Source organism: Siphateles boraxobius, unplaced genomic scaffold (genome assembly GCF_051911475.1).
Source record: "Siphateles boraxobius isolate OS27281-9 unplaced genomic scaffold, OSU_SipBor_1 47, whole genome shotgun sequence".
In the NCBI taxonomy this organism is placed as follows: Eukaryota; Metazoa; Chordata; class Actinopteri; order Cypriniformes; family Leuciscidae; genus Siphateles; species Siphateles boraxobius.
In genome coordinates, this window is record NW_027509108.1 from 2,597,501 (window position 1) to 2,620,000 (window position 22,500).

At 40.4% G+C, this 22,500-nt stretch overlaps 3 protein-coding genes across 3 annotated transcripts in view; 2 read left to right on the plus strand and 1 right to left on the minus strand.

Annotated features, from left to right (window-relative positions):
- LOC143710510 (B-cell receptor CD22-like) overlaps positions 1-22,500 on the plus strand; it is a 773,497-nt gene that overhangs the window by 49,867 nt on the left and 701,130 nt on the right. The gene's annotated exons all lie outside the window — the stretch shown is intronic.
- Positions 13,873-17,793, minus strand: rasd2b (RASD family member 2b). The gene is made up of 2 exons (XM_077201386.1): positions 16,900-17,793; positions 13,873-15,758 (listed from the first exon to the last, which is right to left on the minus strand). Exons 1-2 carry the CDS (start codon positions 17,708-17,710, stop codon positions 15,247-15,249), a joined length of 1,323 nt encoding a protein of 440 aa, XP_077057501.1. The 5' UTR covers positions 17,711-17,793; the 3' UTR covers positions 13,873-15,246.
- The window catches only part of mycbpap (mycbp associated protein), a 42,276-nt gene continuing 38,503 nt past the window's right edge, over positions 18,728-22,500 (plus strand). Inside the window, exon 1 of the mRNA XM_077201361.1 lies at positions 18,728-18,988. Coding sequence (XP_077057476.1) covers positions 18,922-18,988 — 67 coding nt within the window. The 5' untranslated portion in view covers positions 18,728-18,921. The remainder of the gene's footprint in view (positions 18,989-22,500) is intronic.

A 22,500-nucleotide genomic window follows, 5' to 3' on the forward strand; every position in this document is an offset into this window, starting at 1 on the left:
AGCTCCCAGGAGCAAAGATATCGGGAAAAGCGTATAGGTGTAGTGGCAACCACACCTATTACATTACATCCAGTCCAAGCGGAGCTGGATGCGTGAGGGAGAAACACAAGGGCAATGCATTGTACAAGCGATGCGAAAGGTCGACTTGTAGTTTGACCGAAGTTCTCCCTAAGAAGCTCCACCACCTCGGGGTGAAGTCTCCATTCCCCGGGCCACAGCCCCTGCCTCAACAGGATATCTGCTCTGATATACGAGACCATCAGTGTGTTGTCCGGACCCTTCGCCGACCAACCACTCATGATTGCCCCCGACTTGTGAGGGAAACATCCGTCGATCACATTTTGCGTAGACAAGAAGCCCCCAACACTGGGCCTGGGCGAGGAACCAAGGTTCTTCCACATGACCGAGGCACGAAGGCATAGCCGCGTGACCTTGATCATGCGAAAACGGATTTCCCCTCGGAGAAAACCCCTTGGTCCCGAGCTACCACTGCAGGGGTCTCATGTACAGAAGGCCAAAAGTAACTACGTTGGACGCAACTGCCATGAGCCCCAGCCAAAGACCGTTCACCGAGCGGCCACTCATGACCGCCCCCCATCCTGTGAGGGAAGCATCCGTCGATAGCGTGACGCGTCGACAAGAAGCACCCAGCACTGGGCCCTGGGCGAGGAACCAAGGTTTCTTCCACATGACCGAGGCACGAAGGCATAGCCGCGTGACCTTGATCATGCGAAAAACGGATTTCCCCTCGGAGAAAACCCCTTGGTCCCGAGCCACCACTGCAGGGGTCTCATGTACAAAAGGCCAAAAGTAACTACGTTAGACGCAACTACCATGAGCCCCAACAGTCTCAGAGACTGTTTGCAGTGAGTGACTGACCTAGTTTTACATTCTTTACGGCTGTGAGAATCGCAGAAATACGTGCAGGAGACAGACGTGCTTGCATTGTTGTCGAATCCCATAATACACCTAGAAAGTGGTCCTCAAGCTGGGAGGAGTACACTCTTTTTGGTGTTGAGCCGCAACCCCAACTTCCTTATGTGGGACAGAACGACAACTCGATGTTGAACTGCCAAAAGCTCGGACTGAGCTAAAAATCAACCAATCGTCGATATAATTTAATACGCGAATGCCCTGGAATCTCAGAGGAGCCAGAGCTGCATCCACGCATATTGTAAAAGGTGTGGGGTGATAACCTAGGCCGAATGGAAGAACCCGATACTGGTATGCTTCGCCCCTGAAAGCAAACCTCAGGAACCTCCTGTGATGAGGATGGATAGAAAAGTAAGCGTCCTTTAACTCTATTGTGACAAACCAGTCCTCGGACTGAATCTGTGACACAATCATATTTAGCGTAAGCATAATATGCTGTTTAATTGACGCAGGTCTAGAGTAGGACGCAACCCCTCATCCTCTTTCGGAACAATGAAGTAATGGCAGTAAAACCCTGACTGTCTGCCGGGAGGAGGAACCCCTTCTACAGCTCCTTTTGCAGAAGTGTCAGTACTTCCTGCTCCATAACCAAAGCCTGCTCGGGGTCCACCACAGTGGGGAGGACCCCTAGAAATCTGGGCGGACAAGAACCGAATTCTGAACCCTTTTCTATAGTGTGCAGGACCCACCGAGAAATATGTGGCAGTAGTTTCCACGCTGCCAGAAATTCTACTAGGGGAACCAGTCTCTCAAGTGCCCTGAAGCGGCGAACCGGCAGGGAACAACCGAACTGACCGTTCTACGACCCTCCTCGGAGGATCGTATGGGGACGCTGACACCTCGGTGCCCTGAACGGCGAACCGGCAGGGAACAACCGAACGGGCAGCGCTGCGACCCTCCTCAGAGAGTCGCACCCCAGAGGGCGCCAAGGAGAAACGATTTCTCAAAACCGTCCCTGCCCCGGAGGAGCCCTCAGAAGCTTTATTAGAGATGACAGTCCTCAGATCTTGCCTCCCTTTAAATAACTTAGTTCCAATGACCCTCCTCGGAGGATCATTGGAAAAAGCAGGCACCTCGGCACCCTGAAACGGCGAACCGGCAGGGAAACCGAACTGACTGCTCTACGACCCCCCTCGGAGGATCGTTTGGGGACACTGACACCTTGGTGTCCTGAACTGCGAACCGGCAGGAAAACCGAACTGGCAGCGCTGCGACCCTCCTCAGAGAGTCGCACCCCAGAGGGCGCCGAGGAGAAACGATTTTCTCAAAAACCATCCCTACCCCGGAGGGGACCACCCTTTAGAAGCCTGATAGCCTCGACATCAGGGCTTCCTATTGTCCAAGCTTTTTTAGAGATAAAATAGTCCTCAGATCTTGCATATCTCTAACTGGCTAGACTGCTACCGCCACCCAAGTCCCCTTTGATTGTGGAGGAGCCCAAATGGCGATGCTCGCTGTGCTGCGAGGAGCTTAGTAGACTGAGACTGCTCCGCCCAGCAGTCTCAGGAACATAGATTGGTGAGGAAGAAACCTCTGGAACGCCGCTGAACGGTTTATTCTTAGTTTCTTGAAAGCGGAGCATCCAGAAGAACAGACATAATTTTATCTTATTTTTCTTTACTTTTAAATCAGAAAAAACGTATATATATATATATATATATATATATATATATATATCAGTCCGTGGCCACCAGCAGGAAAACAACCGAACTGGCCATGTGCGACCTTCCTCAGAGAGTCGCCACCCAGAGGACGCAGAGGAGAAACGATTTCTCGAAACCGTCCCTCCCCAGTATAGTTTATCTGTTTTTGCACGACGCAATTCTCGAATAGCGTCAGTGCTGACAACCTCACATTCATCCATGTCTTTATAATTTACCCACCAGCGTTGCCTAAAAAATTTTTTATTTAGATGGCTGGTGGGTATAACGTCGGGGTTAAAAATTATGACGCCGACTCGGGAGAGAGAAAGCTAGCAAGCGTCTCTTTAACCCGAGGCACTGTCATACCATGATACTTAATACCCATAGCATTACTATAGTTAGACGTAGGGCATTAAACACATAAAATAGAAAACGACTTATTCCACGATCTTGACACCTCAGTGTGGTGTGGAGATAGGGTAAACGGCAGTCCCCGACGAGGAGGCTGAGATACAGAGTTTTTCTGTTTTTAGATTTATTTCATCTAATAAACTCCTTATTTTCACTCTCATAAAGTTCAGCTGGCCAGAAAATATTTAACTAGCAACAACACTAGATAAACCTCCTTTTAAAGCACCTCTTTATTCAACAGAGTTATGAGCTGACTTATTTATTCATTTATTGAAAACTCAAACATCTGCCTTTTCTTAATATCTTTATTTGTTTTGTTCTCTTTTTCTAAACAAAACACTAACGATACCAATTCCTCGGAACTGGAAATCGCCAGCACTGGATCTGGCAGGTGAAAGCTGAGATAGGGCAGAGCCCGTCCCAACCCCCGCTGTCAGATCCGTTTGCGAACCCCAAAATGCGAGTCGCCGCCGTGCATCGGCAACAGCGGGACCCGCGCGGGGAGCGCGAACCGAACCGTCCTCCTCGAAGAACGCCCGGCGGGAGCGGAGCGTCCTCACGGACAGTTTCTCGCAATGCTCACAGTCAGCCCCCTCGAGAACTGACTGTGGCATGCTCCACTCCCAAATAGTAACAAAAAGCTGATGTGTGTGTCCCCACCCGTGATATAACGTGGGCAGGGAACAACACAAAAGCTGCTTGCTCTCTTTTGCCATAATATATATATATTGCAACTTGACAGACAACAATAAATATGACAAGGACAGAATACACAGATCGCTTGCTGAAGGCAACAGAAGCTGTCGCGGTCTGTTTTCTGATGTGCTTTATAGCTTCCTGGTCTATGACGTCACCGCCTATGACGTCTCGCTCTTCCATTGGACTGATTATACACGTGCTTCACGACGCAATCACGCAGAGCGTTCCCACCGCGTCTCAACGCAGCTCGAGTTCCCTTGAAAGGGAATCATGTTTCTTAAAAGTTTTGTTTTTATAAAACTAAATAAATTATCAGTTATGTGCATTTGAGTTTTATGTTACATCTTCTGTTGTTTAGTCAATGTTTATTGCATTATTTTAGTGTCATGCGTGTCAGTATAATGTTTATATAGTGTTTTGTGTTTGCGTGAAAGACTCTGTGGAGCTTCTGCTTTCTACACTGAAAAAAATCCTAATTTTACAGAAAAAAACTGTGATTTTTTTGACGATCATTTTATTTCATTTTAAATTGTACTTAGAACTCTGTAAAATTACAAATAATATCTGTAAATTAAAAATTCAGTTATTATTTTAGGTATTGTGACCTTAATGACAAATTCCAGTAATTCGCATTTTTTTATTAGAAAATTTTCTGTATTTTTCACACAGTATTTTTCTGTTTTCTTAAATAAAAATGTATGTAAAATTACAAATAGGATCTGTAATTAAACAGTAACAAAACAGTTAAATGATAAAACAGTCAAATGACTAGCAGCCCCCAAAAAACCTGTAACATTAAAGTAAAACATTGCAAATTAAATAAACTGATTAAAATAAAAAATAAAAACTTTTTTTACAGGTATTTCCTGCATTATTATGATCAAATACCTTCATTGTAAAAAATAATCGTAAAGAAATGGTCACACAGCTACGGGTGCCAAACAAAAACCATAAAATCAGTTTCTCTTATCAGTTGCTTTATCTGTGATTTTTAAGCACATTTAGTATTGCAATAAATACAGGAAAAATGAACGCATCAGATGATATTTGCCTCTTAATGATGATGTTATAGTTATGGTTACAGTCCTAACTGATTCTCTGACATGATTTTGAACCAAATATCTAAATATATTAGCTGAGGTTACATAATATACAGTGTAAGATTGTCATAATTTTTCACATGACCCTTGTAATATTGTGGCACTAGTATTATAACAATATAATATCCTGAAATTTAAAAAAATATATATAGAAAAAGTTTTGAGCTGCTTTATTTAGGAGTTATAAAAACATGAATAATCAACATATGAATCTCAACAATGGTGACAATCAACAATGCTTTTTTGTGACTTTTTTGTATTTTGTTTTGTGACGAGTTCAGAGTTTATCTGAATTTTTTTCATTGCCACCATTGTTGTGATTCATACGCTGATTATAGATGTCTGAGTGAGTCTATATGATCCGGTTACAACATTTTCTGTATAATGACTTCATAAAATCTATCTAAGTATCACAGCCCTGCAGGATTTTCTGACCAGTTTTGACATGCAAAATTAACAACTAATATTTAATGACACAATCAAATATTAGACTTCAGGTGCAGGCCTCTACATGATGTAGTCATTATATCATCGCTGAAAGTGACCAAGATTATCTGATCTGATTTTGTCTTCCTTGTTTTCTACAATAACAAATTTTTATCAGAGACACAGTTAAAGCAACCAGAGAAGATCTATTGTTAAAAACTGAAAGGTCCAGAGCCAAACTAGCAAACACTGATCACCAAAATGGTGACATCAAACTTTATTATTTTCAATAAAACATCAACATCTAAACCTCTATTATTTCTCAATAAGAATCTGGATTGTAATAAGTGAAGACGCAGAGATCTTGAGAGATCTGTTAGAGTTTAATGTTCTGTTGGGATGTAAAGTGTTTCTGTATTGTCTGTTTTGTGTGTCAACATTGTGTTGAAGTGTAGAGCCTGTGTTTCAGTCCAGGATGAGCAGAGAAACACTGATGAAATGATGTGTGTTGCTTTATTTAACAGACAGTAACTGTGTTTCAGTCCAGGATGAGCAGAGAATCACTGATGAAATGATGTGTGTTGCTTTATTTAACAGACAGTAACTGTGTTTCAGTCCAGGATGAACAGAGAAACACTGATGAAATGCTGTGTGTTGCTTTATTTAACAGACAGTAACTGTGTTTCAGTCCAGGACGAACAGAGAAACACTGATGAAATGATGTGTGTTGCTTTATTTAACAGACAGTAACTGTGTAGTTGCTGATACATTGACGTAGTTCACTGCAAGAGATTCACCTTTTTCACTGAGTGTGTTTGTTAGTAAAAATTCAGGAAATATATATGAAATAACTGTTTCTGTTAAAAAGTTGAATGAAGATATCTGTAAAAATCTTTAGCACTTTTTTAAATTAGGTTATTTTACATTAATTTTATGTTTTTTGTATGGCAGCCATTGCTGACAGTCATTGACTGTTTTTTATGGGTTTTTTTTTACAGTGTAGGTTTTTGATCGTAATAATTCAGTAAATAGCTGTACAATAGGGGAAATATTTGTAAAAGTTGTTTGCACTTTATTTAAATTAGGATATTTTACTTTATTTTTACAGTTTTTGTTGGGCAGCCGTAGCTGACCGTCATTGACCATTTTTTTTTATTTTTAAACTTGTGGCTTCCTCTTTTACTGTCTACATTATTATGGTGGTTGTCCGTATATTTTAATGGTACAAAACAGATGTTAGCTGTGTGCATTGTTGGATTGATTGGTTTTAATTAAAAATGTATTGTTTGTAAACTACAGTTTTATACTTTGATATTTGTTGTTGTTGTTGTTGTTGTTTACTTTATTTATACCCGTAGGTAAATTTGTTTTACAGTGCAATGACATTCTATGGCATCCAAAACAAAAAACACAAGAACACAGGACACTACACTACACATAAGGACAGATAAATAAATACTCATAAACTTAGTGAAGTGCTCTCATAAAAAGAAAGAAAATGCTCTCAAGAGCATTTCATATGATCTTTTAACATCATAAAATCATAAGACCCCTAGTACATATCTAAAAAACACCTCTACAATTTGTTAAGCATATCAATCGGTTGTTCTGTAAATATGTTTACGTGTTTACTGTTGTTAATCTGGCAACCAGAGCTGCCAATTTTTTGGTAAAAACAACAGGAATTTTTTTTATTTATTTTTTACAGTGTATAGTTGTATAAAACATTAGCAGAATCCACTCCAAAATTATAACAATAATGGCACAGAGGAGCGATATCTTAGAGATTTTTTCAGCAAATTGATGATACAAACATTGACAGCCAATCAGAATCCATCCTGCTTTAAAGAGCATTTAAAGCAACAGGGAACAAATAATCCAGGAAGTGATTCCAATGATATTGCTCCTCTGTGTCGTTATTGTAATAGGGGTGTGGTCTCCGCTATTCTGTTATATTTAAAACAATTTTTAAAACTAGTTATCGTTCTTGGAGTGAACTGGCCTTTTGTCTAATCATTTAAAAAAAAAAAGTATTAATGAATATTTACGCTTGTCTCTCAGAGATGAAGTTAAAGTAGTTTGTTTTGATCTCTATCTCTTGGTTTTAAGTCCACACACAGTCAGCCAGGTCTTTTTAACTCTTAAAACAGGAGAAGAAAAGGAAGTGTGTGTTGTGAAGGACACACGTGCCTCTAGGACACATTGCAGAGGGTCTGTTGCCATGCCAACACCACATTACTCCAGAAACTCACAGCAACTGTACACATGTAAACACATCCAAATGGCAAATTAAATGTAGTTGTGGTTTAGTTAAACCTATAATTCATACTTTGGACGTGACGTCACAAGCACTGGCTGGCGGGCAACAACATCGTTCTCTAGCAAGGAAACCCAGTAAACTAATCAAGGATCTTGCCAGGACGCCGCCAGTTTTAATATACAAAAGTTGGTCTTTTGAGGTGTAACGACATGCCAGATAGTTGTTATTATTCAGCATAATCGGGTTAAGAGCGTGCATGTAAACGCGCTCATTCCCCGAAACTGAAAGTAGAAACGGACTGAGCTTTCAGCATCTGTCGCTGCATTTACGCCGCGTTCTCTCAGAGACGACGATGGATATAACGGTATAGCGACTATCTTAATTTACTGGCTTAATATTTCCCTTGTGGACCTACATTAATGACAGTAAAAAATTAGAAGAATATTTCTTTTTAAACAAGTTTTTGAAGCTGCTTTTGATTTTCACAGATTGCAGAGTTGTGCTGTTCGTGAACTAAAGACTGTTTTTAGGCCTATATCATTTTAGTGATATTATTCATATTTAGTAATTGTATTGTTTTTAGTGTTATTAGTGTCATTAAACATTTTGGTAATGTGCTATGGAAACAAAATAGCCTAACTATATAATTGAATGTAGTATTGGCCATTTTGTGTGCGTTTGTTGCCCGCCAGGTATCCATGGCAGTCACGTGACTGCAAAGTATGAATAGACAAGCATCAGAAAGGAAATGTATCTCCCATAAATGTCTTAAATGTGCAAATGTGACAGAGATCTCAATATGAAATGACATTCAATCATGGCAACTCTCTGAAAAGTTTTAGCATGTTACTGAATATGGCAATGATCATGTTTGCAGTTGTTGACTATTGCTGCCGCAGAGCAAGTGTGGACTTGGACTATCAACAGATACACAGACACGCTGCTGTAAGCATGTAGGATTTGCTGTAAGACAAGCAATCTCATTGGCTGCAGGATCAGCGGCCAATCAGCGTGTGCCAGTGATCATGATGTGATTGCACACACACACACACACACACACACACACACACACACACACACACACACACACACACACACACACACACACACACACACACACACACACACACACACACACAGCTTTGTTTTTGTGATTTGTGAGGACATTCCATAGGCGTAATGTTTTTTATACTGGACAAACTGTATATTCTATCCCCTTACACTGCCCCTATCCCTAAACCGACCCGTTACACACACACACACACACACACACACACACACACACACACACACACACACACACACACACACACACACACACACACACACACACACACACACACACACACACACACACACACACACACACACACACACACACTGCCCCTATCCCTAAACCTACCCATCACAGGAGACATTCTGCATTTTTACATTTTTTATAAAACACTGCTTAATATGTTTTTAAAACCATTTGAAATATGAGGACTCAGGAAATGTCCTCATAAATCACGTTCAAGTTGTAATACCCATATCATTATACACATTTGTGTCCTCACAAATCACAAAAACAAACACACACACACACACACACACACTGTATACAAACATACAAACTGTATACACACACAGACACACACAAACTGTACACACACACAGACACACACAAACTGTACACACACACTAACTGTATACACACACACACACACACACACACACACAAACTGTATACACACACACACACACACAAACTGTACACACACACACACACCTGTATACACACACACACACATACTGTACACACACACACACACACATATATATATATATATATATATATATATATTGATAATATAGATTTTAAATATATATATACATACATCTCCTTATATATTTTTTAATTTTTTTATCTAGCCTACTGTAAATATACCATATAAATATACGTATACTGTCAAAAATACATTATAAAAATACATTTAAATTTAAGTAATTTTGTACTATATTTTGGCAGTTGAAAGTTTAAACAGAATATATTTTCAACCTGAAAAATATGAGTATTTCTGTAAGCTGCACTGTTTACAGCATATATTCTTAGCATTTATAGCATACATTTTTTTCTTTTTTTTATATACCAGGCTTAAATCTTTAGTTGTTTACGGCACATTTAGACAATTACAGCTCAAATACAGAAGGTATTCCACAGAAAATGAACATACATATTTGTATACTGGAAATGTAATGGCAAAACAGTAAAGTTTTCCTTCTCAAACACCCACATTCATTTCATAGATCTATTCTTTTCACTCATATGGGTCTATTAAAAAAAAAAGCTTACCTATACTTAATAATATTCATTAAAACTCCATTAAGTCTCCTGATGAATGAAAGAGAACAACCATTAGTTCCCTATCCAGCAGCTCCTGCATTTACGCCACTCACACACACTCTATTGAGTCAGTAATGACCTTCACACTCATTCACGTCCGCAGAGACACGGGCAGATCTGTGTGTAGGAGTGCATACAGGACCATATAATGGCTGTTATTCTCAGACGGTCTGTTTGGGTTCCTGATGTGATGAAACAAACACAGCGCTGCTCTGAAGGGTTTCATCTCTCCGGTCATGATGATCCTGTTGCTTCACACTGTCAAAGCTGAGAGACCAGACTGAACATTTTAACAAGCTGCAGTGATTACTGAACATCTCCTGTAATCATCCACAGACTCTCTAACAGATGATCAACGGGATTTCATCAGAACATAGACAGAGCCTTGCCTCAAGTCAACTCATATAGCAGTCCATATGATCCACACAACAACAACAAAAAACAGGAACAGACACAAAATTAAGTCATAGTTCATGTCTTTATGTATTCATGAATTTTGCATGTCGCTAATCTTGTGAGACACGTCAAATTTTAATTTGCAAATTATATTCTTTTGAATAACGATTCATTTGTTGTAATAAATGAGTGAAATATGATTGTCATCTCAGTATGATTGTCATCACATGTCAGATATAAATAATTTATAGTTTGATGCATAATATGCATGGTTTCACAGAGAAAAATTTAAGCTGTATTTTAAAAAAAGTTAAAAAAATAACATTTTAAAATATATATTTACATAAATATATTTATGGTTTATAAATATGGCCATTTTAACCAACTGTAAATGTATTGTCTCTAAATACTGTATTTTTCTATTGTCCAAAATATTTAATAGAAATACATTTAGTATTTAACTCAAAAAAATATTTTAAGGTTGAAAATGTATATCTTGTAATATATTTTGACAATTGAAGGCTTAAAGGTCCTGAAAATATGTATTTCCTAATCCATGCAGTTTGCATATTTTTTAGTATATGGCTGTATTTGAAATATAATTTTTACAAAAAAATAAATAAATTTGCCATATGCGGCAGTACATTTTTTATTCCATACTTAATTCTTCAGTTGTATACTGCACATTTAGGCAAATGTAGTGTGCATACATACATGTACACACTGTGAATAAGCACTGCAGAAATGCTGCAAGTATTAGTATGCCATTTCAAACATATCCAGAGTCGAAAAAAACATCAAATTGAAAACTCGATGATCTTCCTCTTAGTGGGTCAATATTTCATTTCAGCGCTCTCACTTTCAAAGCCATCATTTCTGCCTGCGGAGATAAGGATTGTGTCCACAGATCTGAACAGGTGTAATTATGAATCTCCCCTCCAGAGGATGAATAACAACCTCCACTGCCTTTCAATCTATTCAGCTGCATAAATGTCAGCCAGCGCACAAACAACTGCCACACATTAACCCTCCACAGACCAACACACACACTTATCTGAAGAGCTATCTATCTATCTATCTATCTATCTATCTATCTATCTATCTATCTATCTATCTATCTATCTATCTATCTATCTATCTATCTATCTATCTATCTATCTATCTATCTATCTATCTACCTCATATCACTATACACATTAGGTTTTTGCAGTTTTATATTAAAGTCGTCATATGATGGTTCTTAAAATAACATTGTTTTGTGTAATCTTTTTAATGCCATGTTTTAAAGTCAAGTCAAGTCAAATATATTTATATAGCGCTTTTCACAATACAGATTGTATCAAAGCTGCTTCACAGTATCAATCAAAACAACTTAACAATGTTTGTTTATTACTGGAAAAAAAGACATCCTAGTTTGGTAGAGCTGATCAATGGTATGATTGGTTAATTAATTTGAATATCCCCAACTGAGCAAGCCAAAGGCAACAGTGGCAAGGAACCGAAAAAACTCCATCCAGTGACCTAATGGTGTCCTAACACCCCATCAGATGACCCAATGGAGAAAAAAAAACCTTGGGAGAACCCAGGCTCAGTCGGGGGCCAGTTCTCCTCTGGCGTTTATGAACTAGAGGCCGAATTTACAGTAACTGTAAGATAAAAAATTTATATGAATGCCTGGCTAAATAGATGCGTCTTCAGTCTAGTTTTAAACTGGGAGAGAGAGTCTGAGCTACGAACAATATCAGGAAGGCTATTCCAGAGCTTCGGAGCTAAATGTGAAAATGCTCTGCCTCCTTTGGTGGATCTGGATATCCTAGGAATGACCAGAAGCCTGGAATCTAGTGATCTTAAAGAGCGCGATGGATTGTAAGGCGATAGAAGATCCGTTAAATAGACTGGAGCTAAACCATTTAGAGCTTTATAAGTCAAAAGCAATACCTTGTATTTAATACGGAACTTTATAGGTAACCAATGAAGTGATGATAAAATCGGTGTTATATGATCATATTTTCTTGATCTAGTAAGAACTCTAGCGGCTGCATTTTGGACTAACTGTAGCTTGTTTATTGAAGATGCAGGACAACCAGCTAATAAAGCATTTATTTTACGTGGTTTTAGGTTTAAAAAAGTAATTATTTTACACATACTTTACATTATTGTTGCTCCTCTATGCCCCGCCTTTCTGACATTTTTACACAGCTCATGTTCTGAAAAGCGCGGTGTGCTCTGATTGGCCAGCGATCCATTGCATTGTGATTGGCCCGAATACCTTACGCGTGTGACGGAAATGTTAAGTCCCTTACCATATTTGAAACATCAGCTAACAGTGTTGCCAGGCGTACGATAATTATCGTATTTGTATGATAATTTTGACCACTGTACGATGTACGATAAATAATGAAAAAAATCCCACAATGTACGATAATTTCAGAATCTTGTGGCACTTCAAATGATGGTCGTTGTAATCATAGGCTTCTATACTCATTGATCTAGCTGATCTACGTCTACCGTCATGATTATGTCTTCTAATCTCACGTTATTATCACGTCTTCTCGGCCAATCATCGTGGAGAATGATTGTCTCTCATGAGCACAATTTAACGTTCCTTTTGTATTTTGTATACAAAGCTGTATATCATAGACATGTCATCTCTGTATGTTTTGCAAGAAAACAGAAAAAAGTTAATGTTCCTGCCGCGGCGCTTAGGTCAGTTGTTTCCAAGCTGAGGTCGATAGTTTAGCAATAAAGTAATTTGGCCGACGCTGGTCATGTGTGTGATGCGTGTGACGTACAACAACAGAAGCTTACGCTATTAAACTAGTGTACTGACTCGAGTCCCACAGAGAAGGACATGAATAGTCTGGTAGTTAGGTAATTCTGGGTGCCATCAATCAAAACTCATAAATGGCTCCCATCATGCTTTGCGGTATGAATAAATTATGATATGATTTGTTTTAGTAATTTCCTTTTCCTAATTGAATATTCTGTTTGTCACCATTGTTGAGATTCATTCACTGATTCTAGATGTCTGTGTGTGCCTAAAACACATTGTTATATCAGAACAACTTTTAGGAAATCATTTGGATTAAATTAAAAAGTTCAGTTGACTGAGTTCAGTGACTCAGGTCAAATGATGATTATGTCAAAACATAACCAACACCATCAGATCATCTTTACTCTTTGTTCTCTTTGCTCACAGTACTGTCTGAATAAATAGTTTTTAAACTCGAACTGTTTGAAGCAACTAGTTTCCCAAATGATATATGAGTTACCTTCCATGGTATTATTACAGTAACATATATTAGAGCTGTAAATTATAGATAGATAGATAGATAGATAGATAGATAGATAGATAGATAGACAGAAGTTCACGCAGCCTTGATGTTTTAAGGTTCACTTCCTCTTCTTTATTCTTACAGCACATCCTGTACAGCGACTGAAGAGTCTTATGCAATCGAGAGAGTCAAGGCTTTATCGTTTCATCTGAACGCCCACATGCTCTCAATAATTTATTTATTTTGAATGCATGAATCGTGACACACTTCTCTCCACTTTATTACTCGGATGAGTCGGCATCTGTCAGTGCAGATTCACCAAATCAAGACTGTACTCGTGACAACATGATTTGTATGAAAATATTTTATTTAAAATGTGTACATATACAGCACCGCATGCATTCAACAAACCAGTCGAGCAACAGGCTTGTCCTGTTTTTTTCAGGGGATCTTAATCAGAAAGATACCATGTTTAATTTAACAGTTGAGCGAGCGATAAAAGTGGCCTAAAGATTGTCGTACTGTTTTAAACATTATCATTCACAGCATTGTTTTCATTCCAGTCATTAAATATGGCATCTACTTTAAGGCAACAGAGGATCCTTTCAATTATGGTTTGATATTAAACACATTTTTACAACATTAAATCAATTTCAGCCAACATTAAAGAAGCTAGAGTTCAGATACATGTGTCATTGTCCCTCTCTGATTCATTAAGTAAAATAAAAGTATAGTTATGTCTATTTTTAAATACATTCATATGCATTTTACCCTCTGGTGCTCTTCAGTCATTTATGACCGACACATTTTTTTCTTCATTGGAATGGTACGAAACTCGCTAAAGGGTTTGGCACTTGCCGTGTGAACACAAAAAAAATCATGGACATGATTCAAACAGGTTAAATGGTCCTGAAAAAAATAGTCACACTTGTGCTCCATGCGGTCAAAAATGAGCGCATTGGAAATGAATGGGAGACGAATTTCCTCTAGTGGAAGTGTTTGGTACTGCAGCCGAACACAATCTGACCGAAAGCTCATTTTTTGAGATATCAGACTCAAATTTTGAACACAACTATTTTAGATTTTGCTTTCACAGTTTTAGAGTAAACCATGTTTTTGAAAATATGTATTTTATATAAAAATTTTAAATAGTATTTTTGCACATTTTTCAAAACAAAAGTAAAATTCTATACCTTTTCTGATTTTACTTTTTAAAACTTTTTTCACTTCAGCAATAATCTGCCAAGTGTTGTCTTTGAAAAATTTAACTTAAGTCTGTGCTCTAAAGCATTCAAGATTTATGACAGTTTAAGTTGGAAATTTAATTTTATTTGAGTCTATGCTCAAAAAGAGAATAAATGGATAATAAATACAGCGTAAATATAATTTAGTACCATAAAATCCCCTGAAAATACAAACTTTTAAATAAAAATATTATCAAAATAAAATACAGTACATTAATTTAATTGAATAAAAATAATTCCGGTCATTTTTGCCCGACACGCGAAGAGCACCAGAGGGATTTTATAGGCCAGGATTGAAATGCAATGACCAGTTTCATATATAACATAATATGTAAACAGTATTGTTATTAATCCATATGCACCAACAAAAAAAGTTTAAACACCCCTGCTTGTCTGGCAAACACGTATATCTGTGGAAACGTTGAACATTGTCAGTGCTGTTTGTTTTTACAGGTATGTGTCTCTCAGATGTTGTTTCACTGAATCGGACACTTGTCCAGCGCTTTGCCCTGTTTCCTGTTTCCTTTGGGCCCGAGAACCAGCCGGAGGTCAGTGCCAAAGCTCGGTCTGCGCGCGAGTGGATATATCGCTCCACACGGAGCGTCGCACGCCGTCGCTTTACTCCCGGTGGCCGCCCGGAGCGCCTGGTACGAACGGATGGACACTTTCCGGTGCTGCGAGGGTCCGGTCTCCAGCGGGAGTCCTCCACGCCGCGCCAGCGCCTCGAACACCTGCTCCAGATTCACACCGTCCTTCGCCGAGGTCTCGAACAGAGCGCAGCCGGTGCCGAAGCAGCGCAGCACTTCAGTCCGCGACACCGCGCGCTGGCCCGACGCCAGGTCCAGCTTGTTGGCGCAGATCACCGTCGGCACACACACCTTCTGCTTGTGTAAGGCCGCTTTAGCCGCTTGGATCTCGGCGTGAAGAGCACACACCTCCTCGAACGAGCCGCGGTCCTCCAGACTGAACACCAGCAGGAATATATCTCCTGAAACACCAGAGAGAGACCGTCAGAACAACACCTCACACGCAGACAAACACACCGCTTTCAGAGTATTCAGAGGATGCACGGTTATCGGCCAACATATCGGTAATAGCCGATATATGTTCATTCATTATCTTTGTTTATAAAGCACTTTTAACACAACCGTAGGTTGACCAAAGTGCTGTGCATAAAGTTAAAATAATGAAAACTAAATAAATAAGATATAAAAATGTACGATTCGAATTAAACTTTTGACACACTATAATTTGTCCAAATAAGGAAGATTTAAGCATAGATTTTAAAACAGTGAAATAAGGTGCTGTTGTTATCGGCCCGATAAGAAAATTCGGCAGATATATTAAAGCCAATAAATAATGGATTTTTTATTAAGGGCAAGAAAAATTATGTTGATTCACTCAATTTACAGGTTTTTTTTGTTGCCGTAATTAAAAGGATTTTAACCAAATAAAACAAAATATATTATTAATGAGCATTATTAATAATATATAGATTATTAATCTGTTATTATTATTAAGTATTCATGTTTATATCCAATTTTTTTTCTTAATTAAAAGGATTTTTTTAAAATTAATGAGTATTATTAATAATAGATAGATATTAACCCGTTATTATATTTATTATTGAGATTGAACCTTTTGAGTGATGCTTGGATGCTTTTTAAAAAAAGTGCATCCAATTTAATAAATACACAAATAAATGCTGCATAAAAATATGCATTCAGAAGAAAGATTCAAATTAGAACCAAAAAGGTTCTGCGTCTCTTCATCAATGGTTCTTCAGAAACCATTTAAACATCATCAACAACACCAAAACAGCCATAGTACAACACGATCTCATGAAAATGCGGATCTAAAGCACGAATTGTATTTATCGTGCAATTTATACGCAAAAAAAGAAAGAAAAGTTTTTACGTGCATATGATACACACTGAACCCCTTGTGTAGGATTAGTGCTGTGGAGTACGTGCGTATTACGCCATAAATTGCGTAAAAACTTTTTTTTTTTTCGCATAAATTGCACGTGCTATAAACGATGTGCACTTTAATGAGATCGGGCTGGCAATTCAGGAACGCTTTACAGCCCAAACTGTCCCAGATAAGAGCGTGTTGGTAGTTTTACGCACCGGTGAGGATGGAGAGTCTCCTCTTGGCAGGGAACGCGCGTTCCCCGGACGCGTCCAGGATGTCTATCTGGTAGGTCTCGCCTCGGATGTGGTAGAGTTTGCGGTGGAAATCTTCACCGGTGGGCTCGTATCGCTCCTCGAAGCCGTCGCGCAGGAACCGGCGCAGGATCGAGGTCTTCCCGACGCGCGGCGCCCCGAGCACCACAACGCGCCTGCAGTTCTGCGGCTTTGCGGAGCCGTGCGCCTCGTTCGCGAGCGGCTGGAGACGCGCTTGCCCGTGCAAAACCAGGGCGGCCAGCTGGTCAAGAGGAGACTTTCGACAGTCGACTTTCCCCAGACTGGACGCGCGCACCACCCGCGCTTTCTTCTCCTGCTGCTTCAGGTGAGTCGTGGCCAGTTTCAGGATGCCCATTCCCGTTTTGGAGAGCGTGCTGACTTTGAAGCTGGTCGCGCAGAGTCTCTGCGTCGCGTTTTTGTACGCGAGGAGGACGCTTGGCGAGCTGGTACCGGGCAGAGCGCGAGACTGGTGCTGCTGGATCACCGCGTTCACACTCTGGTGCAGGTCCATGACGGGACACATTGAGGACCGGTGGGTTTGTTGTGTGAGTGTGTTTGATACATCCACGAGCTCTGCGTTAAGTGCCGTGCTTCTGTGCGCTCGGACAGCGCTCGGCTTATATACACGCGCCCACGTCATCCGTGTGATTGACAGGTGCGCAGCGCGTATACAAGCAAGGAACAAAACGTTTTGCGGAACAGTGCACGATGATATAGGCCGACTTTTATTATGAGTGCTGCTTACAGCTGCCATAAAGTGTGTTTGAGGAGGGTGACAGAACAAATTAACATCAATAATAAACAGAAAAATCAACAACGATGAAATACATTTATTACAAGGGAAAATATTGGAGAATTAATGTATTTTATTCAATTAGCCTATTTGTTATTAATGTAATCCATATTTTTTAGGACTCCAGTTAAAATTTGACCCGATAATTGACAGGGATGGTAAAAATTAGAAATCTTTCAGAACAACAATCATCATCAATGAAGAAAATAGAAAAAAAAAACGTATAACTAATTACATTTATTTCAAGGGAAAATATTGGAGAATAATGTATTTTATTCAAATAGCCTATACATTTCTTATTAATGTATTAAATATTTATTTAGGATATCTGACCCGATAATTGACAGGGATGCCTGGGATGGTAAAAATGACAAATCTTTCAAAATCTACTTTTAAACATTTGAGAAAATATTGCTTCTATAAACATCATGAATTTTCGGGTAACAAATTAAATAGATTTTTAAGAGTTTTACCTGAACCAAACATGACTTTTTAAATAAAGACCAACATATAGGCCTAATAATAATATTAATAAAATACCTAATGCAGACATGAGGGTCTGAAGGGGCCCTGTTTTAAAGTTTTCTTGTCACATGACTCAAAATGGCTACCAAAATGTGTTGGATAAGCTACACTAGGACTTTTTGAAATATCAGAAATAACTAAACTTAAAGCATTTAATATAAATCATAGAACGCCATTTTTTATAAATATAAATTTAATTTTTAATACAGTTGAATGTATTTCTTCCAAAAAAATATTCGCGTCGCTATATTGATCTATAAACAAAACAATTAAACAAATTAATACATTTGGAAGCACAACGTTTGTCTGTGCTGTTTTACGCCTTTTATTTCGCATAATTTGAATCTACATCGGAGAAATGCAGTAAATATGATTTTAAAACGTACCTCAGCTTCACCTGTGTCAGTTTTTCGCGGTAACTGCATCCTGCTTGGCGTGCGCGCGCAACCCGTTGCTACGACAACGCACAAGCGCGTGGAAGTGTCGTGTAAACAGAAACAGCAGAAAGTCTTCAATTCAGCCGTCTGAACTTTCTGGGTTTTACTGATGAAATAGTTCCCGAGTTTCTAAGACGATCTTTACCAACATAAGAATCCCACATTTTTTTTTTCGAAAGTTTGTTTGTTTGTAGACGATTTATTGGCTTCATGGCAAGTGTCGGGAAATCATCCAGCAAGATTAATAAAAGAGAAACGAGGCCTCGGACTCCATCAGGTATTAACCATATTAAAATTATTAACTTCTAGTTCTTAACATGTGTTATCATTATCCGAGAAATCACATACATGATTAAATCGAGACGAGGTTCATTATTAAGTTTATTTAATGTATATTACCTTCAGTCAGGTGATCAGGTCACGTGAGCAGATGAGAGACAATCGGTGTGGCAATAAACGCCACTTGTTTGGATCATTTCTAAGTGACATTTCTACACAAACTGTGCGTAACGAAGCTGTGACAGAGATAGGAGTGTGTTTGTGTGTCAGTACAGGTCACTCTCACTTTCACACACCAGAGAGTGAGAGAGAGACAGAGTGTGTGTGTGTGTGTGTGTGTGTGTGTGTGTGTGTGTGAGAGAGAGAGAGAGAGAGAGAGAGAGAGAGAGAGAGAGAGAGAGAGAGAGAGAGAGAGAGAGAGAGACAGAGTGTGTGTGTGTGTGTGTGTGAGAGAGAGAGAGAGAGAGAGAGAGAGAGAGAGAGAGAGGAAGAGAGAGTCAAAACCAGAGTCAAAACCAGAGTGATGGTGTTCCAGAAGAAGGCCAGATCTCAGGGACACAAACACCAGTTCACGCATAAAGGCCAGGACCACTAGCTAGCTATCTGAGTGTGTGTGTGTGTGTGTAAGAGCAGGTTCTGCAGCACAGCACTAGCTAGCTATCTGAGTGTGTGTGTGTGTGTGTAAGAGCAGGTTCTGCAGCACAGCACTAGCTAAAGCTATCTGAGTGTTTGTGTAAAGGCCAGGTCCTGCAGCACAGCACTAGCTATAGCTATCTGAGTGTGTGCGTGTGTGTGTGTGTGTGTGTGTGTGTAGCACAGCACTAGCTATTGCTATCTGGGCATCGACATCAGCGCTTCGGGACGCTTCGGTCTGGCTGTCCAAACCCAAAGGACGAGCCTTTGAGTGAAAAGGCTCGGAGGGCTTTTTATGCTATAAAGTCACGATGTGGCCACTTAAAATTACCCATTAAAACCTGAATAAAATTAAATAATTCAATAATAAAACAAATTATTTTATATGGATTTGAAATTTGGGGACCAGTTCTAATTTTAAAAAATTGGGATAAAACACCAATAGAAAAACTACAATTGGAAGTTGCCAAATATTTTAGGGGTTCATAGAAACACGTCCACTGCCGCCTGCAGGGCTGAGTTAGTTTGTGTGTGTGTGTGTGAGAGCTTGCAGGGCTGAGCTAGGCTTGTACCCGCTGAACATGGAGATCCAGAAGAGATGTGTTCAGTTCTGGCATCACCTCCATCAGTCTGATCCTGAGTCAGTCCGATATGAAGCCCTCCTCGCCAATAAAAGCTCAGCAGAACCTCATCCTCTACACACACTCGCTCTTCAACTCCTCCATCAGACTACACCCCCCACTGACTACAGCTACAGCCCCACAACTGTAGAAAAGAAGACAAATCCTCTCCAAATACAGACTTAGGGGGCTTTCACACCTGTAGTTCGGTTCATCTGGTCTGGACTAAGAGCGAAAAATTATACTTTGTATCGTTTTCAGGCGTTTTGGTTCCTTTTCACACCACACTGATTGCTCTGGTCCGAATCAGATGATGAGTTGATGAAACAAACCAGAATGCAGTCACGTGACAACATCCACATCACTCGTTGGCCAGAGGTAACTGCACTTCCATTGGTCAGAATTAACGTGCAGGGAAAATTGCAGAGCTCCTGGAAGTAAACAAAGAGGAGGAAAATCCGGCAGACATCTTTTTACTGTGGAGAGACGACTGCGTGGGCTGAGTGTATCCCTGGTCATAGTGTATCATATAGTTTGTCTAAACTACTTTAGGCAAACAATAACATTTGAGAATGGAGCGAGGATGCGGCTCGAAAATAATGTTTTAATGCACTCCGCACCTCCTCAGAACTCCACGTTTGTCCGCGAGCTGCCATGCTAGTGCAAACTGTCAACAAACATTAGTCCCCATCCCATAATGCACAGCGCAGCTGACTACGGCAGCTGGTTTAGACCAGAAATGCACAGTTCTTTGGCAGAACTCTGTTCAAGGTCGTATCACGTTCTCACGTTGGTTTTCTTTCGGCGCGCACCCGAGTGCGATTGCTGCTTTCACAACGGCCCAAACGAACCGCACTAACGGGGAAAAACAACTCAAGTGCGATTCAACCCAACTAAACGAGGCAGGTGTGAAAGCACCTTAAGTGACCATGAGAGCAGAGGAGTGTGTGTGTGTGTGTGTGTGGACAGAGAGAGAGCGGAGGAGTGTGTGTGTGTGTGTGTGTGGACAGAGAGAGAGCGGAGGAGTGTGTGTGTGTGTGTGTGGACAGAGAGAGAGCAGAGGAGTGTGTGTGTGTGGATGGAGAGAGAGCAGAAGAGTGTGTGTGTGTGTGTGTGGACAGAGAGAGAGCAGAGGAGTGTGTGTGTGTGTACAGAGAGAGAGCAGAGGAGTGTGTGTGTGGATGGAGAGAGAGCAGATGAGTGTGTGTGTGTGTGTGTGTGGACAGAGAGAGAGCAGAGGAGTGTGTGTTTGTGTGGACAGAGAGAGAGCAGAGGAGTGTGTGTGTGTGTGGACAGAGAGAGAGCAGAGGAGTGTGTGTGTGTGGATGGAGAGAGAGCAGAGGAGTGTGTGTGTGGATGGAGAGAGAGCAGATGAGTGTGTGTGTGTGTGTGTGTGGACAGAGAGAGAGCGGAGGAGTGTGTGTGTGTGTGTGTGTGTGGACAGAGAGAGAGCAGAGGAGTGTGTGTGTGTGGATGGAGAGAGAGCAGAGGAGTGTGTGTGTGGATGGAGAGAGAGCAGATGAGTGTGTGTGTGTGTGTGGACAGAGAGAGAGCGGAGGAGTGTGTGTGTGTGTGTGGACAGAGAGAGAGCAGAGGAGTGTGTGTGTGTGGATGGAGAGAGAGCAGAGGAGTGTGTGTGTGGATGGAGAGAGAGCAGATGAGTGTGTGTGTGTGTGTGTGTGTGGACAGAGAGAGAGCTAAGGAGTGTGTGTTTGTGTGGACAGAGAGAGAGCAGAGGAGTGTGTGTGTGTGTGTGGACAGAGAGAGAGCAGAGGAGTGTGTGTGTGTGTGTGGATGGGGAGAGAGCAGAGGAGTGTGTGTGTGTGTGTGTGGATGGAGAGAGAGCAGAGGAGTGTGTGTGTGTGTGTGTGTGGACAGAGAGAGAGCAGAGGAGTGTGTGTGTGTGTGGACAGAGAGAGAGCAGAGGAGTGTGTGTGTGTGTGTGTGTGGACAGAGAGAGAGCAGAGGAGTGTGTGTGTGTGTGTGTGGACAGAGAGAGAGCAGAGGAGTGTGTGTGTGTGTGTGTGTGGATGGAGAGAGAGCAGAGGAGTGTGTGTGTGTGTGGACAGAGAGAGAGCAGAGGAGTGTGTGTGTGTGTGTGTGTGTGTGTGGACAGAGAGAGAGCAGAGGAGTGTGTGTGTGTGTGTGGATGGAGAGAGAGCAGAGGAGTGTGTGTGTGTGTGTGGACAGAGAGAGAGCAGAGGAGTGTGTGTGTGTGTGTGGACAGAGAGAGAGCAGAGGAGTGTGTGTGTGTGTG

Excerpts from the sequence above, each read along its gene's own strand:
- rasd2b (XM_077201386.1), bottom strand. The coding sequence starts at position 17,710 with ATGGCAGCTGTAAGCAGCACTCATAATAAAAGTCGGCCTATATCATCG. Across the intron at positions 15,759-16,899 it reads GAGACTCTCCATCCTCACCG|GAGATATATTCCTGCTGGTG; the intron begins GTGCGTAAAACT and ends CTGGTGTTTCAG.